This window comes from Tauraco erythrolophus, chromosome 4, assembly GCF_009769465.1.
Source record: "Tauraco erythrolophus isolate bTauEry1 chromosome 4, bTauEry1.pri, whole genome shotgun sequence".
Lineage (NCBI taxonomy): Eukaryota > Metazoa > Chordata > Aves > Musophagiformes > Musophagidae > Tauraco > Tauraco erythrolophus.
In genome coordinates, this window is record NC_141468.1 from 17,726,221 (window position 1) to 17,741,574 (window position 15,354).

Below are 15,354 nucleotides of genomic sequence, written 5' to 3' on the forward strand. Positions count from 1 at the left end.
CGAGGAGCCCGCCCGCGGCCGCGGCCGCTCCGCCACGGGACGGCCGCCCGCCCCGCCCGCCCCCCGCACCGGCCGTCGAGTCCCCCGCGCGCCCCGCGCCGGGGCGGTCACGCGCGGCTCCCGCTCGCGGTGACGTCACCGCCCCGCTCCCGCCTCAGCCGGCGGTGGCGGCCCGCGGGCCGGTGCTCCGCGCCACGGGCGGCGGCCGGCGGCGTCGCGCTGTGGAAGGCCGGCTGGCGCCGCCTCTTCCCCTCCCTCTCCGTCGGCTTCCCTCCTTCCGTGCGCTGCCCCATGTTCGGGCTGGAGAAGCCGGCGGGGCAGCAGAAGCCGGGCAGAAGTGGTGGGTTTCCGAAGATGGCGTCCGTGGGGGATTTTAACGTGCTCAGCTCCAGCATCCCGGCCACCAAGGTGGAGCTCTCCGTGTCCTGCAGGTACGGCGGCAGCTCGGGGCCGCCCTGCCCGCCCTCCTCGGGGCGTCGGAGGGTGTAGACAGGCAGGCGGGCGGGCCCCCGCGGTGTGCCGGGGCAGGGAGCCCCCGGCCCCGGGCTTGTCAGCGGAGCGGGGAGGCGAAGGGGCAGCGGCCGGGCGCGGGGCTGCCCTCCCATGCCCGGCGCTGTGCGAGGCGCTTTCCCTCCTGCCCTCGGAGAGCGCGCGTGGTGCGGGAAGTTGCGAATCTTCCGCCTCGGGCAGAGCCCGGCAGCAGCCGGGGGTCCGCCGCTGGCCGCGCCCTGGGTGCTGCCGGCGGACCGCGGGGAGAAGCGCCGGCTCTCGCCGCGGCTGCGAGCGGCTGTCGGCTTTGCCGAGACGGGCGGTTGCTGCTGCCGCCGCCCCGAATCCCGGCCATGCCTCTCCCGGAGCGCGAGTCGCGCCGCGGTGCGCGCCGAGCGTTTCCTTCGGCAGCTGTTTAACTTCTGGAGCTGTCCCAAGTGCCGCGGGTGCGGACGGAGAAAACTCCCGTCCGGAATAGTCCTGTCATGGACTGTTGCAGGATTTCTTGCAAAACTGTTACGAAACCGGGCGTGTTACCTCGTCACGTTTTATCGTAACGCTGCTGCCGATGCGTTAAAAAAATGCCGACCCGTGGCACAAGACGTGGCGTATACAGTTTTGGCCGTCGTTTTTGTATCGGTATTTCAAAAACGCTGCTTTCTCCCTCGAACCGCAGGTCTAAAAAAAAAAAAAACTCATTAGAGGTCTAAAATATTTTTATTTGTGGGCTTTTCTATTCAGATCTTCATTCACGTTTCGCAGCTTCCTTAAGTGTTCCCTAGTAGTTGCAGAGCAGCGGTTCCTGTCGCCAGCAGAGTTGGCAGCTTCTAGCGGATAATTTGAACCGTCAGTGTTGTTTCCTGATGGGAAACGGGACTAAGTTTGTGCTTCAGTCCGTTGCTCCATTTTCTAACATCGCTGCCCGGGAGTTGCTGCAACTTCTCCGAGGACGGAACGACATGTTCTAAACTTAAATTGTCAGACCACTCCCTCCCTTTCCTTAGTAAATAAAGTATGATTTGATGTTTTGTCAAGGATGCGTTTCAAAAGAAGGCTGAGACGATGAGAAATAGAGTGAGATTGAATTTGGAATACTGAAACAGTCATTAGGCTGACATATGAACAGGCTTACTGACTGTCTCAAAAGTTTACTGCAAAAGTTCGCTGGCAACAACCACAGAAGACCCTGGTCACACAAAGGGCGTGCTGCTATGTGTAAAAGCAAGCCAGGACCTTTAGTATTACTTTCAGGTTCTTTGAATAACCTGTAACAATTATGGATGACACAACATTTATGCTGGATTTGACCCAGTTCACTTAAAATGGGAGTTTCTTTCATTCCAGATATTGTTTGTATATACCTGCAATATTTTCTTCAAACCTTAGTTTTATAATGATTTGGGAATCCATCAGATAGTTATGAAGAAATGTAGGTATATGACATAGTTGATCAATTCTGAGCTTAGTTACCTACCTTACTTTTACCAGTTTCAGTATATTGTTTACGATGTTAATGTCTCTGTAGATATCTTCAAAATCCATGACTGTTCTTGTTAAAATTGCTTTTTTTTGTTCTTGTTTAAAAAATGATCTCTCATCCTGATATGTCTTGATGTCAAGTGCAGGAAGATGGGAATTTCCATGGTGATTCCTTTCTTTATGTGCTGGAATGACAGCTTTTGATTACAAAATCATGCTTCAAAATTTAAGCGTAAAATGAATGACATCAGGGTAGAGATTAATGATTAACATATGTTTGTGAGTCATCTGTAAACATATTCATTGTCTAAAGCTCTGGAAAAGTAATGTTAAATGCGATTGTGAAATACAGCAAAAGCATGCTGCAAAGTTCAAAGAATGCGGAAAATTCTTTGATAATTAGCAGTAGTGTATTCCTTAACACCTGGAGAGAAATGCTTTTAAAATAGTCTGGGTCATGACATTAGTTTCCCTTGACACCTGAAGAGTTGTAGAACCAATTTGGTCTCTAATTTACATTAGCAATTATCAGCTGATAACTATGATAACTGTGATAACTATTCTGCGTTCCTGGATTATTTTTTTTTTTTGCTTCTTTTCATATATAGGAATTATGAGAACTTCTCTAGTTTGTACAGGTGGTATAACTTGGTGGTCAGTGAAGCAATGCATGCTGTTTGTGCAACAAAATAAATTTGTGATTCTGGACAGCCTTCTTTCATCTCTTTTTTTTCTTTTTCGCCCCTCCTTTCTTTCTTCTTATTCAGTAAGGATACAGCTTCTATTCACTTAGTTTTTAATTCTATATGGTTCATCTGTCAGCATTTCCCAAGTTAGTTTGCCCTGCATACTCGTACTGTCAATGTTATCAAATTAGCCAGGTTCCAGTACTATGGAGATGGCATCACACTGCTTCTTATTGTGCAAGCCAGCCTGTTTTAGCTTCAGGGGCACGTCAGGTAGCCTTTAGGAGAAATGCATCTCATAGGATGAAGAGTCTATGAAAATTATAAAACCGAGAAACATTGTGGATATAAGGTGATGCTCTTTTGGGGATTTTTTTATGACTAAAAACTTTTCATATGATTCCCATGACTTAGTGGGTGCCAGCACTGGCTGTAGTTTTACAAATGCTGGAAAAGCCAGAGTTCTTTATAGTTGTTACTACTCAGTGCCTATCAAACAAAAAGTTCATGATTCTTTTCTGACTCTTGTAAGATGTAGATTTCTAAACCTCTGAGTTTTTCTATCAGAAATCTGTAGTCTTTGGCTCAAGGGCCAGATCTAATGTGGCAGAACAACTTGAATGTGTCATCCCAGAGAATCCTCTGGTGTTGGTAATAGTCCACTACTGCCTGGATCAATTGTTTCTAGTAGCCATCTCCCTCTGCGTCCTGTAGCTCCCTCCATCACATGCCGGCCCGGAGGGCATCCATGGTCTGATGAAAATTTTGCTGTCACCTGCTGTGCATCTTTATTTGTTGCAGCCTGGCATTATTTTGCGTGATTGTCATGTGGTGAAGGATCAGGACCTTGGCCCTCCAGTTGGTGAGGAAGAGAGAATATATGCTGCTCTTTAACTTTTACTCCACTACTGTTTTCCAGCCCAAAGATTCCCCTTCCTCTAAAGGGCTATTTGCACTGCAAACTGATTATAGGCTGTGCCTAGACTTGAATCTTCACTTGCCAGCTGTGTGGGTAAACTTGTGGTCTCCTGTGAGCTGGAGGTAAGTGTCAGGCCATGTGTTTACCATCCTGTATCTCCCTCTCTGGTGATATTCTTCACTGCTTCCAATCTAGTTAAATCTTGGAAAAACTTCATATGCTGTTCCCATCTGCCCTGCTATCAGTGCAGTTGCTATGCTGTTGACTGAATGAGCGTGTTTAACACCAAGAACACAAGTAGGCGATGGCTATCGCATGTCGTGAAGTTTGTGCTGTGTGTGAACATATAGATTCATAGATTTCTAGGTTGGAAAAGACCTTAGAGATCATCGAGTCCAACCATCCTTAATCCCCATTAAACCATATCCTCAAGTAGCTCATCCACCCTATTCTTAAACACATCCAGGGATGGGGACTCAACCACTTCCCTGGGCAGCTTATTCCAGTGGCTGACAACCCTTTCAGAGAAGAAATACTTCCTAACATCCAACCTGAATCTCCCCTGACTAAGCTTATGCCCATTTCCTCTTGTTCTATCTCCCATCACTAATGTAAAGAGCCCTTCCCCTACCTCCCCACCATCTTTTCTCAAGTATTTATAGGCCGTAATCAGGTCTCCCCTCAGCCTCCTCTTCTTCAGGCTAAACAGCCCCAACTCCCTCAGCCGCTCCTCATAAGTTTTATTTTCCAGCCCCTTGACCAGTTTAGTTGCCCTTCTTTGGACTCGCTCCAGGAGCTCAATATCTCTCTTAAAGCGAGGGGCCCAAAACTGGACACAACATTCCAGGTGCGGCCTCACCAGTGCCGAGTACAGGGGCAGGATCACTTCCCTGCTCCTGCTGGTCACACTATTCTTGATACATGCCAGTATCCCATTGGCCTTTTTGGCCACCTGGGCACACTGCTGGCTCATATCAAGCCGGTAGTCAACCAACACCCCCAGGTCCTTTTCCGCCAGGCAGCTCTCCAGCCACTCCTCCCCGAGCCTATAGCGATGCTTGGGGTTTTTATACCCCAAGTGAAGGACTCTGCACTTGGCCTTATTAAAGCTCATGCCATTGGCCTCAGCCCAACGATCCAGTCTGTTCAAATCCCTCTGAAGGGCCTCCCTACCCTCGAGCAGATCGACACAGCCTCCCAGCTTGGTGTCGTCCGCAAATTTACTGAGGGTACATTCAATCCCCTCATCCAGGTCATTGATAAAGATGTTAAACAGAACTGGACCCAGCACTGAGCCCTGGGGAACCCATATGAAGTGCAACGTAGTTCAGTGCGCTCTCAAGTTGTTCACTTTTTGTTGTGATCTATGTAATGGTGATTTCTGCTTCTCATGGTTACTGTGTGGACTGACCTCGTTTGTTTCCTGTAGTCTCCTGATTGGGCCACAGCCTTTGTGAAACCTTATCGTACAAGAAAGGTGAAGAGTTTCATTATGCCTCATGTTAGTGTTTATTTATTTACTGAATAAGGAGTTATCAATCAGAATTATCTTCTTGAGAGTAATTTTTGAATATCTATAGGAAAGTGAAGCTGTAGTTTGATTCCTTTATGACTTCTGGTAGTGCATCAAAGATGCCATGGCTATCTGAAAGATGGTAAAAGTTTTGTAAAATATTGACACAGTGCAGGGTCACTTTGCTAGTTCGGGAAGTTTGAATGGTAGTATTGCTCTGCTAGGCTTCGTGCTGGATCACACAGTCTGTCCTCATCATTCTGGGTTTGAGCTGGATAGGCTCTGCACTGGCTGTGTTCCCACACCAGGCATAATGTGCATAAAGGAAGCATAAACTCCTTATCATGGTTAATTCAACAGAAATACAATTGGTTGCCCATGCCTGGTTTGGATCAGTTCTATGCCACTTCACCATTTGTACAGAAATCTAATATTAATGAATGGGCTGAATGGAATTAAGCAACTCCTGTTCTCAGTAATGAAGATAGTTTAATTTCAAGTTTCTTGCACAGGGGAACAAGACGTACTACTTCAGGATTTTTGTCGTTCCTTTTGTTTGGCAGTCTGAAAGTCTTAACCGGCCACTTTCTAGTGGTTGTGATTCCCAACAATATGTTCGATTATATCTTTGATTGTCCTAGACATAGATTTCTGGCAAGATTGCTTCTCTCCAGCCACTGTACTTAACTCCCATTTTTTTTTAAATATTAATAGTTTGTTAAAGATCCCAGTCGCAGAAAGATGCAATGATAAAAGAGATATCCATAACAAATTATTTGAGCTTGTAACTCTGTATAGTACAAAATACAGAATATAAAATTAATCTTGATTGTAAGTTAGGTTTTCATTTTTCTGCTTTATTGGTGTATGTGTGTCCAGGTTAGGTTAAAAGTCTGTGGAGTGGTTATGAATGACTGACAACAGGAAGTTGATCTTATATGTTTTTTTCTTTGAAATGCAACAGTTTAGACAACCAGCTGACTTCAGCTGAGAAAAAACAGTGGATCAGGAGAAAAAATACAAATGACTGACAGTGTCCATCAAAACAGTCATGAAGATGCATTCCTGAGGAGGTGATTGGTGAGAGCCAACATGGCCTCACTAAGGGCAAATCCTGCCTGACTAATTTGGTGGCCTTCTATGATGAGGTTACAGCATTGATGGATAGGGGAAGAGCAACTGACATCATCTACCGTGACTTATCCAAAGCATTTGATACTGTCCCACACGACATCCTTGTCTCTAAGCTGGAAAGACATGGTTTTGATGAATGGACCACTCGGTGGATAAGGAATTGACTGGATGATGGCACTCAAAGAGTTGTGGACAACGGTTCAATGTCCAAGTGTAGGCCAGTAATGAGTGGTGTTCCTCAGGGGTCAGTACTGGGGCCAGTGCTATTTAACATCTTTGTTGATGACATGGACAGTGGGATTGAGTGCACCCTTAGAAAGTTTGCAAATGACACCAAGTTGTGTGGTGTTGTGGACATGCTGGAAGGAAGGGATGCCATTCAGAGGGACGTTGACAGGCTGGAGAGGTGGGCCTGTGGGAACCTCATGAAGTTCAACAAGGCCAAGTGCAAGGTCCTGCACGTGGGTCGGGGCAATCCCAAGCACAAGTACAGGCTGGGCAGAGAATGGATTGAGAGCAGCCCTGAGGAAAAGGACTTGGGAGTGCTGGTGGATGAGAAGCTCAACGTGAGCCACCAATGTGCACTGGCAGCCCAGAAAGCCAACCGTATCTTGGGCTGCATCCAAAGAAGTGTGGCCAGCAGGTCGAGGGAGGTGATTCTGCCTCTCTACTCTGCTCTCGTGAGACCCCACCTGGAATACTGCATTCAGCTCTGGAGTCCCCAGCACAAGAAGGACATGGAGCTGCTGGAACGAGTCCAGAGGAGGGCCACGAAGATGATCTGAGGGCTGGAGCACCTCTGCTATGAAGACAGGCTGAGACAGTTGGGGCTGTTCAGCCTGGAGAAGAGAAGGCTCCGGGGTGATCTTATAGCAGCTTTCCAGTACTTAAAGGCGGCCTACAGGGAAGCTGGAGAGGGACTTTTTACAAGGGTGTGTAGTGATAGGACAAGGGGCAATAGTTTTAAGCTGAAAGAGGGCAGATTTAGATTAGATATGAGGAAGAAATTTTTCGCTCAGAGGGTGGTGAGGCACTGGAACAGGTTGCCCAGAGAAGTTGTAGATGCCCCATCCCTGGAGATGTTCAAGGCCAGGTTGGATGAGGCTTTGAGCAACCTGGTGTAGTGGAGGGTTTCCCTGGCCATGGCAGGGGGGTTGGAACTAGATGATCTTTGAGGTCCCTTCCAACCCTAACCATTCTATGATTTTATGATGGCCTGCACAGCTTGGTTTTCACCTATGTATCATTATTTGGACTCTAAGCATGCAGACATGTGACTTCCAGAATTTAAGGCAGATCTTTTGCCCTGTTAATTCAGTCTTGCGGTTGCTAGGAATAGTCCCCAGGTTTCACACTACCTGTGCAAGTCTCAGAACTTGTCTGATTCTGTCTAAACTTGTCTTTGCCTGTGTGGGGTTTGTTCGGGTTTGCTAAGCTGCAAACACAAACCCAGCATTTTTTCTAATGACCAGATGGCTGCTGCTTAGTTTCACTTCAGCTTGTCTTTGTGTAATTATGTTTATAACTATATTTCTTTCTACTGATAGTAGGAGCAAGTCGTTATTCTGTGTAGAACGACCTAATTGTAGCCCTCACAGAACAGTGCAGTGCAGAGGAGCATTGACGTGGTGCAATAACAGAGGCCTTGCAGGTGGGGACACGGGATGCGGGGTGGAGGAGCGGGAGCAGAGGCTGAAAAGAGGGGGCTGGGAATGCCACTGGAGACTCCAGTGCTGTAAAGAGGTCACCAGTGGTAAGTAAAAAAATGCAAGCTGGCAGCTGGACAAAACCAAAAGAAATGAAAGAGCAACTCTCAAGCAGACGTAATACACGCCATATACAGTAAATTTGCATGTAAAATGGAGTTGATGAGTGGTGTTCCTCAGGGATTGGTATTGGGGCTGGCGCTGTTTAACATCTTTGTTGGAGACATGGACAGTGGGATTGAGTGCACCCTCAGCAAGTTTGCAGATGACACCAAGCTGTGTGGTGTTGTGGACACGCTGGAGGGAAGGGATGCCATCCGGAGGGACCTTGACAGGCTGGAGAGGTGGGCCTGTGAGAACCTCATGAAGTTCAACAAGGCCCAGTGCAAGGTCCTGCACGTGGGTCGGGGCAATCCCAAGCACAAGTACAGGCTGGGCAGAGAATGGATTGAGAGCAGCCCTGAGGAAAAGGACTTGGGAGTGCTGGTGGATGAGAAGCTCAACAGGAGCCACCAATGTGCACTTGTAGCCCAGAAAGCTGACTGTATCCCAGTCTCCATCCAAAGAAGTGTGGCCAGCAGGTCGAGGGAGGTGATTCTGCCCCTCTACTCAACTGTCATGAGATCCCATCTGGAATACTGTATTCAGCTCTGGGGTCCCCAACACGAGAAGGACATGGAGCTGCTGGAGCGAGTCCAGAGAGGGGCCACGAAGATGATCCGAGGGCTGTAGCACCTCTGCTATGAAGACAGGCTGAGACAGTTGGGGCTGTTCAGCTTGGGGAAGAGAAGGCTCCGGGGTGATCTTATCGCAGCCTTCCAGTACTTAAAGGCGGCCTACAGGAAAGCTGGAGAGGGCCTTTTTACAAGGGTGTGTAGTGATAGGACAAAGGGCAATGGCTTTAAACTGAAAGAGGGCAGATTTAGATTAGATCTAAGGAAGAGATTTTTCACTCAGAGGGTGGTGAGGTACTGGAACAGGTTGCCCAGAGAAGTTGTAGATGCCCCATCCCTGGAGGTGTTCAAGGTCAGGTTGGATGAGGCTTTGAGCAAACTGATCTGGTGGAAGGTGTCCTTGCCCATGGCAGGGGAGATGGAACTAGATGATCTTTAAAGTCCCAACCCTAACCATTCTATGATTGAGTTGCAGACCAGTGAAGCAAGAGGAAGGTGCAATAGCGTGTTGGCTAAATACCTGTGATAGTTTGATGTGTGGGGGGGTGTTCTGGTGGCAGGGGAGGGGATTTGCTCCCTGTGCCACCAGACCTGAGTCCCATCCCCCCCCGGGGGAGGTTGAGCCAAATCGGCGCCTCTGCGAATTGCCCTATTTAAGTTGAGACAAAGGGGCGGGAAGGGGCTTTTTGCTCAGGAGCGAGGAGAGAGCAGGAGGGCGCTGCCCTCGCTCCCGGCTCCCGGCCGGGCGGCTGCCTGGGCCCGGGCCGGCGCCATGTGCTCAAGATGGCGCCGGGGGAGCCGCATGGGGGGCTCGGGAAGTGCCCCGCTCCCGGGGTGCCCGCCGGGCCGAGCTCCCCTAGAGAGGATTAATATCTAAGAGAAGACAACCACAATGACCGGGTCAGCAAAGATGGAGCAGGAGGAGGTGTACTGGAGCTGAGGCTTCCCTTGCAAATCGGTGTGAGATGGCAGGCGGCCCCCCTGCAGCCAGGGTGTACTCGGCGGAGCAGCGACCCACTCGTGGCCCGTGGAGAAACCCACGTCGGAAAGGAGATGCCTGAGCCCAGGAGAGGTCGTGGAGCAGGGGATGCGCGACCAGGTACTGTTGATAATGGGGCATGGAATGCACGACGAGGTCGTGGAGGCATCTGGAGACCGTGGGACGACCCACGCCGACGCGAGTGGCAGCAGCTCCCTAAGAGGCCGAGACTGGTAAAGCCCGAACTGGTGCGATCCATGGGGAAGGATTGCAATCCTGCGGGCAGGACTTACTTTGGAAAAGTTTGGGGACTTTTTCTTTGTGAGTAGGGGATCCATCGAAGCAAGGGAAAAATGGTGTAAAGACTCCTCCTCCTTTAAGAAAGGAGCGGCAGTGAACAACATGGATGAACTGACCTGCACTCCCCATTCCCTGTCCCCCTGCGCCGCTGGGGGGAAGGCAGAGCCAGGAACGAAAGGAAAATAGGGGGTGGGGAGGTGTTGTTTTAAGATTGGGCCTTGTTTTCTCTTTTCTCCTCTCAAGTAACCGGTTTCGTTCCCTTGTCTCCTGTTAAGTAACTGTTAATAAATTGTTCTGGTTTATGAAGAAAGCCTGAGTCATGTTTTGCCCGAGACCATGGTTGGTGGGTGCTCCCGCTCGGTTCTTGTCTCGACCCTCAGTCCAAAAACCACGACAATACCCCAGGTGGAGATTCTCAGAATGGGGAGGAAGAAGCCATCAATATTATACTTCTTCTGAGATCATCTGCTCTACCCCTGCCACCACTGTAAACTTCATGCTTCTCCCCATACAGGTCATGGGACACTGAGGGATCGCTCACTGTAACACCCTCCCGCAGCTGAACTCAAAAATCTTAGGCCTCAGAAGGGTGGTATAGAGGAAAGCCTAACAGCAGGAAAAGGGCTAGGAACTAGGAAGTGTGTAAGCAGTTTAAACGTATTATTATGAAGACTTCCTGTAGTAGTGGTATTTTCCTCATTTTCTTTTTTTTTTTTTTCCTTTCTGTGCCCATCTAAGCAGTGCCTCCCTCACCAACACCCCTGCAATGGCTGAAAAGGGATGAGGAGTATTACATTGATGGTATACGTTTGCTTTCTTGGTGGCTTCGTTGATGTATACCTTTTAAAGAATTGTTGCAGAAAAACTGTGCAGAACCAGTCTGTGTGTTTTATATATTGTTACACATTTATGAAACACTATATTAACTATACATTCCTAAAGAAATTAGAGCTAAAATAGGACAGCATGTCCATGGATTTGGATGAGCTGGGTGAAAGTAGCTGGAAAGACCAGTGAGTTGACACTAGATTGAATAAGACTTTGAACCACCAGCAGTCTCTAGTGCCATCCCCAGGATACGTCACTAGCAGCTCAGAGCCAGAGGCTTTACCTTCGCAGCCTGAGAAACATAAATGTAGATGGTTTGTTCTGTTGGTTTCAAATAATAATTGGGTTGGTACTGAAGCAGAGTTGAACCAGTTTCTGGTATTCCTAAATAGATGGGTTTTTTTAAGCTGGAACAGTCCAAGATTGTGTTCAGGTCTGCTTCATCTGCAAGAGTATCTTTACGTAATCCAGTACTTCCTGTCTGTTTCCATGGAACTGCTGAAAAACTATTGCTATGTTTAAGTAAATAAACTTGGTGATTCCTTTGTGGTTTTTTTAACCCCCAGTCAGCAGTTTTAATAGAGGTTTCATCCTAAAATTGCGTACATCTAGCCAGAGAAGACTTTCTGTGGGTTGTCGCAAAACTCATGGAAGCACTTCTGGTCTAACCCTTCTTATTACTTCTCTCTTTCTGTTTCCCGTAAGAGAATGGCTTCTGAACCCATATGTGTTTAAATTGACAATGAAAGTTACTGGGAGGCTGAAAATTATTTCTTCGTCTTCTTGTGAACAGTAAAAGTCAATTACTTCTCCAAAGGTTATGAAGAGGTATTGTGGATGTTTTCTTAAGCTTGCATATCAGAGATATGTTTGCTTTCTTCCCAGTCCTTCTAGTGCCGCAAAAAGTGGAGACAATCCGAACAGAAAGGAGGAGGTCATCCTAATTGCCTCTTAGTCAGGAGAGCCAGCATTTTCTCACCTGTGAGCCTTTCCTAAGAGAACCAGTTATTTTGACAAGAAGATAAAATTCTGAGAAATTGTCTAATATGCTTTTAGGCCTAGGGCGTTTCTAATCTAGAGATCTCGAGGCTAATAGCTTGCTTTTTATTGTGTTCTGGTGGAATACAGAAGGAGAGAGTAAATAGCCAGGGAAGGGAGACTACTTAAGCTAGCACTACAACTGAAAAGTTGTTTGTGAAATTACTCCGCAAGAAGTCAAGTGGTCTCTTCGCTCGAGTAGGCTCTCTGGATCACACGTTGTCTTACCGAGGGCTGGCCGTTGCAAGACCAGTAATATCAGTTAAGGCTGAGGGACAGTGACTACTAGGATGTAATAGAGTTGTGTTACAACTAGTTGTGGGATGGATACTGTTCTGCACAGTACAAAGTGAGGAGATGATACTTTTTTTTTTTTTCCAGGATCTTCCTTGAAAAAGGCACATAGGCCCAGCATTAGGCGAGGGAAACAAATGCATTTGTTTAATGAACTGTTTAATGAACCAAGGACAATTCCTCTTCCCATGGAGGGATACAAGTGTACTGTGAGAAGAGCAGTGTATGCTTATATGAGAATATAATATATTGAAAATATATGTTTTCTAAAAATTAAAAATAGTTTTGCACGGGTAACTGACTTGTGTGTTTGCAAACTGCTGAGTGCTTTATTTCACAACCAAGGAATCTTTGCATGCACTTAAACGTAATTTAAAGATGAAGAGAAACATAAAACCTTGACACCTGGAGAGATTCTGACAAATTCATCTAAGTAAACCACTTTTTTTTCATTAAGGATTTCAAAGCTTTTGAAAGCAATGTATAGATAAGTATTTTTCCAGTCATATGAACACAGTTGGGTTTGTGTTTTGTTTTGTTTGTTTGTTTGTTTTAAACTAGAGAAATAGATTTTAAGCTATTCAGTGCTATAGTTATTGTGGTCTGTTCTTCAGTGCCAAAATTCTGTCATTTCCGAATGGGGGGATTGGATTTACTTCTGCGGTTGGGCTTAAGAAAGGGTTAAATTTAAACCAAAAAAAATTAAAGAGCAGGCAGTTCAGATACTGATCATTAAAATAAAGTCAAATTTGAAGCAAAGTACATGTGAACAAAGTGAGTAAATGTTACTTTTTAACGGGGGTCAGTCTTTGCCCACGTACATATAGTGCCTGGAGCACGCATGAGGTTGTACAGAGCAACGTAGACCGGAGGGATTTCTGTTCAGCTGCTGCTGCCGACCAGATCGGTGAATCCTGAAATAGCCGATTGATACATGAGAGGTTTTTACATTAAACAAGAGTAGTTGTTGTTACATAAACAAGAGTAGTTGTTGTTACATTAAACAATAGTACAAGAGACTTGACATTAGGAAACTTTTAGTTACTGAGAGGGTGGTCAGACACTGGAACAGGCTTCCTGGAGAGGAGGTGGTCAATGCCTCAAGCCTGTCAGGGTTGAAGAGGCATTTGGACAATGCCCTTAATAACATGCTCTAACTTTTGGTGAGCCCTGGAGTGGTCAGGCAGTTGGACTACAAGGATGTTGTATGTTCCTTCCAATTGAAATACTCTATTAAAAAAAAAAAAGAAGGAAAGCTCTGTGTGGAAACTGTTATTTTGACAAATCTCTATGGATTTCATGAAACTGTGTGAACAAAGTGATTCTGCAAGGCATAGCTAAATATGTTTTAACTTTTTGTATTTACCGTTTACTTTTATTTTTTGCCTGGGGAAATTGATCTCATTATACAGAAGAATCTTTATCCCAGCATTTCTAATCTGTGTTGTGCTTTCCAGTTTAGAGTAAGTAGGTGTTATTGCCATGGCTCCTATTTGTTTTTTGTTGTGGGTTTTTTTTTTTCCTTAGTCATCTGTGCTATTGCAACCATTTTCAAAGGTCCACTCCAGAATGAGCAGATGCAAAATTAGTTCCTTCAGGATCTGTAATGGTGTAGAATAATGCTTTGTGCACAGATGTTGCTAGACTTCTTTGCTGTAGGTATTTGATGTGCATGTTTTTCCAGGTAAAAGTATATATCTTCTTTTTTTTTCCCTTCCTCATAGTTGATAGTAATTCCTTCTCTTTTCGCATTTTTTTTTTTTCTGAAAGGCTTAATGAGCATAGAAAAAATACACTCGCTGTGTTCAGGCAAAATAAAAGTCTGTTTCTCTTGATACTTTGATTAGGAGAAAGAAACACAACTTTCAGATATTTATGGTTTCTGAGTTTGTGAGCTTTCCTAGGACTGTTTCCTGAGACAAAATAGTGTACTACCAAAGAAAATGCTTTTCGAGGAAAAAGAGACACACCCTGTATTGCTCACCCTGTGCAGCAAATGCCATTGACTATTAAAGGGATAACGACTGAAGTCTTATCTCCCCAATCTTTATCTATTGGGGCTTAACTAAAGCCCCACTATTCTTTCTCCTGTTGCTTATAGCATTTCTTTTGGTTGTAGTTTGTCCTATGCTTATGTGCATGCATTTTTCATATATTTAAAGGAGCATTTTGATTGTTTTCCCCCTAAAATGAAAATGCACAAATGAAACTGAGCAGCCTCTTGAGCTGTGAGGTGATTTAGTGGACAAATCAGACATTTTTTTTTTTTCTGTTGTCACTGATAAATTCCATCCAAAACTGACTCCATTAGCTGGAACAGCTTGTTAAGTTCCCATATTAATATTCTGGTTGGTTATGCATGACTTGGAAGATCAGGCATGTCTGCAAACTTTGCTGAAGACCTTGTTTATTTAGAGTAAAATGTGTGAAGGATCAAATTGAGGATATTACAAGCTGTATAGTTAAAAACTGTGAATTAATGACACTTACAGACCTGAATTAAAATGTTAAACTTTGGTATCTCAACCTTTACAATCTTTTCAGGGATATTGTCTATGTAGAAATGTTCCTAATTCAAGAAGTCCCTGAGCAGTAAACGGTTGGTGACCAAGAACATTCTCGGGAAATATTGCAGATTTTTACCTTGTCCTTAGGCTTTTTCCATGGTAGCTACTTTTTGCCACTGCTGGAATAAGAGTATCAGCATAGACTGAGCCTTACAGTGCCTGGTACGGCCAGTCTGTATTTTCTTAGGTATATGGGAAAATAGAGGAAGAAAACTTAAAAAGGAACAAAATAAGAGTAGGAAATATTAAAAAAATTCAAAGCACCTTAGCTCAGTGCAAGAGTCATTAAAATGTTTTAATCTTAAACTGCAGTCACAAACACTAACATACCAATTATAAGGTCATTGTATAGTATTTATGCAGAGGAATTAAAATTGCTTGGAATCCTAATGGTGAGCATGGAAGGCCTTTCCCAAAACCTAATTACTATTTCTTTCATGTAGCCCTAATTGTAGGTTTTTATAGCAATTCATTTTGAGATAATAAAACCAATTCTAGTTACCATGAATTAATGGCATATCTAGGTATGTGTAATTAAAGAGGAAAAGAGGAAATTTTTCTTTTTAGATTGGCAGTTCTGATATTGCAGAACTTACTGTACTGAATTTTAAAGCAGTTTGTAGTGGTCATTGTCAAATACAGACTTGGAATTGCTGATTTTCCTGAGTTTGTCAATATTTCAATTTATATTTGCACATTTTTGGTTACGATGGAATACAGTCTATCTGAGTATAGTTTAATGCATATA

At 45.3% G+C, this 15,354-nt stretch overlaps 1 protein-coding gene across 1 annotated transcript in view; it reads left to right on the forward strand.

Annotated features, from left to right (window-relative positions):
• Positions 1-291: 291 nt before the first annotated feature.
• The window catches only part of CPNE8 (copine 8), a 118,967-nt gene continuing 103,904 nt past the window's right edge, over positions 292-15,354 (forward strand). The window contains exon 1 of the mRNA XM_086609716.1: positions 292-431. Coding sequence (XP_086465842.1) covers positions 292-431 — 140 coding nt within the window. The remainder of the gene's footprint in view (positions 432-15,354) is intronic.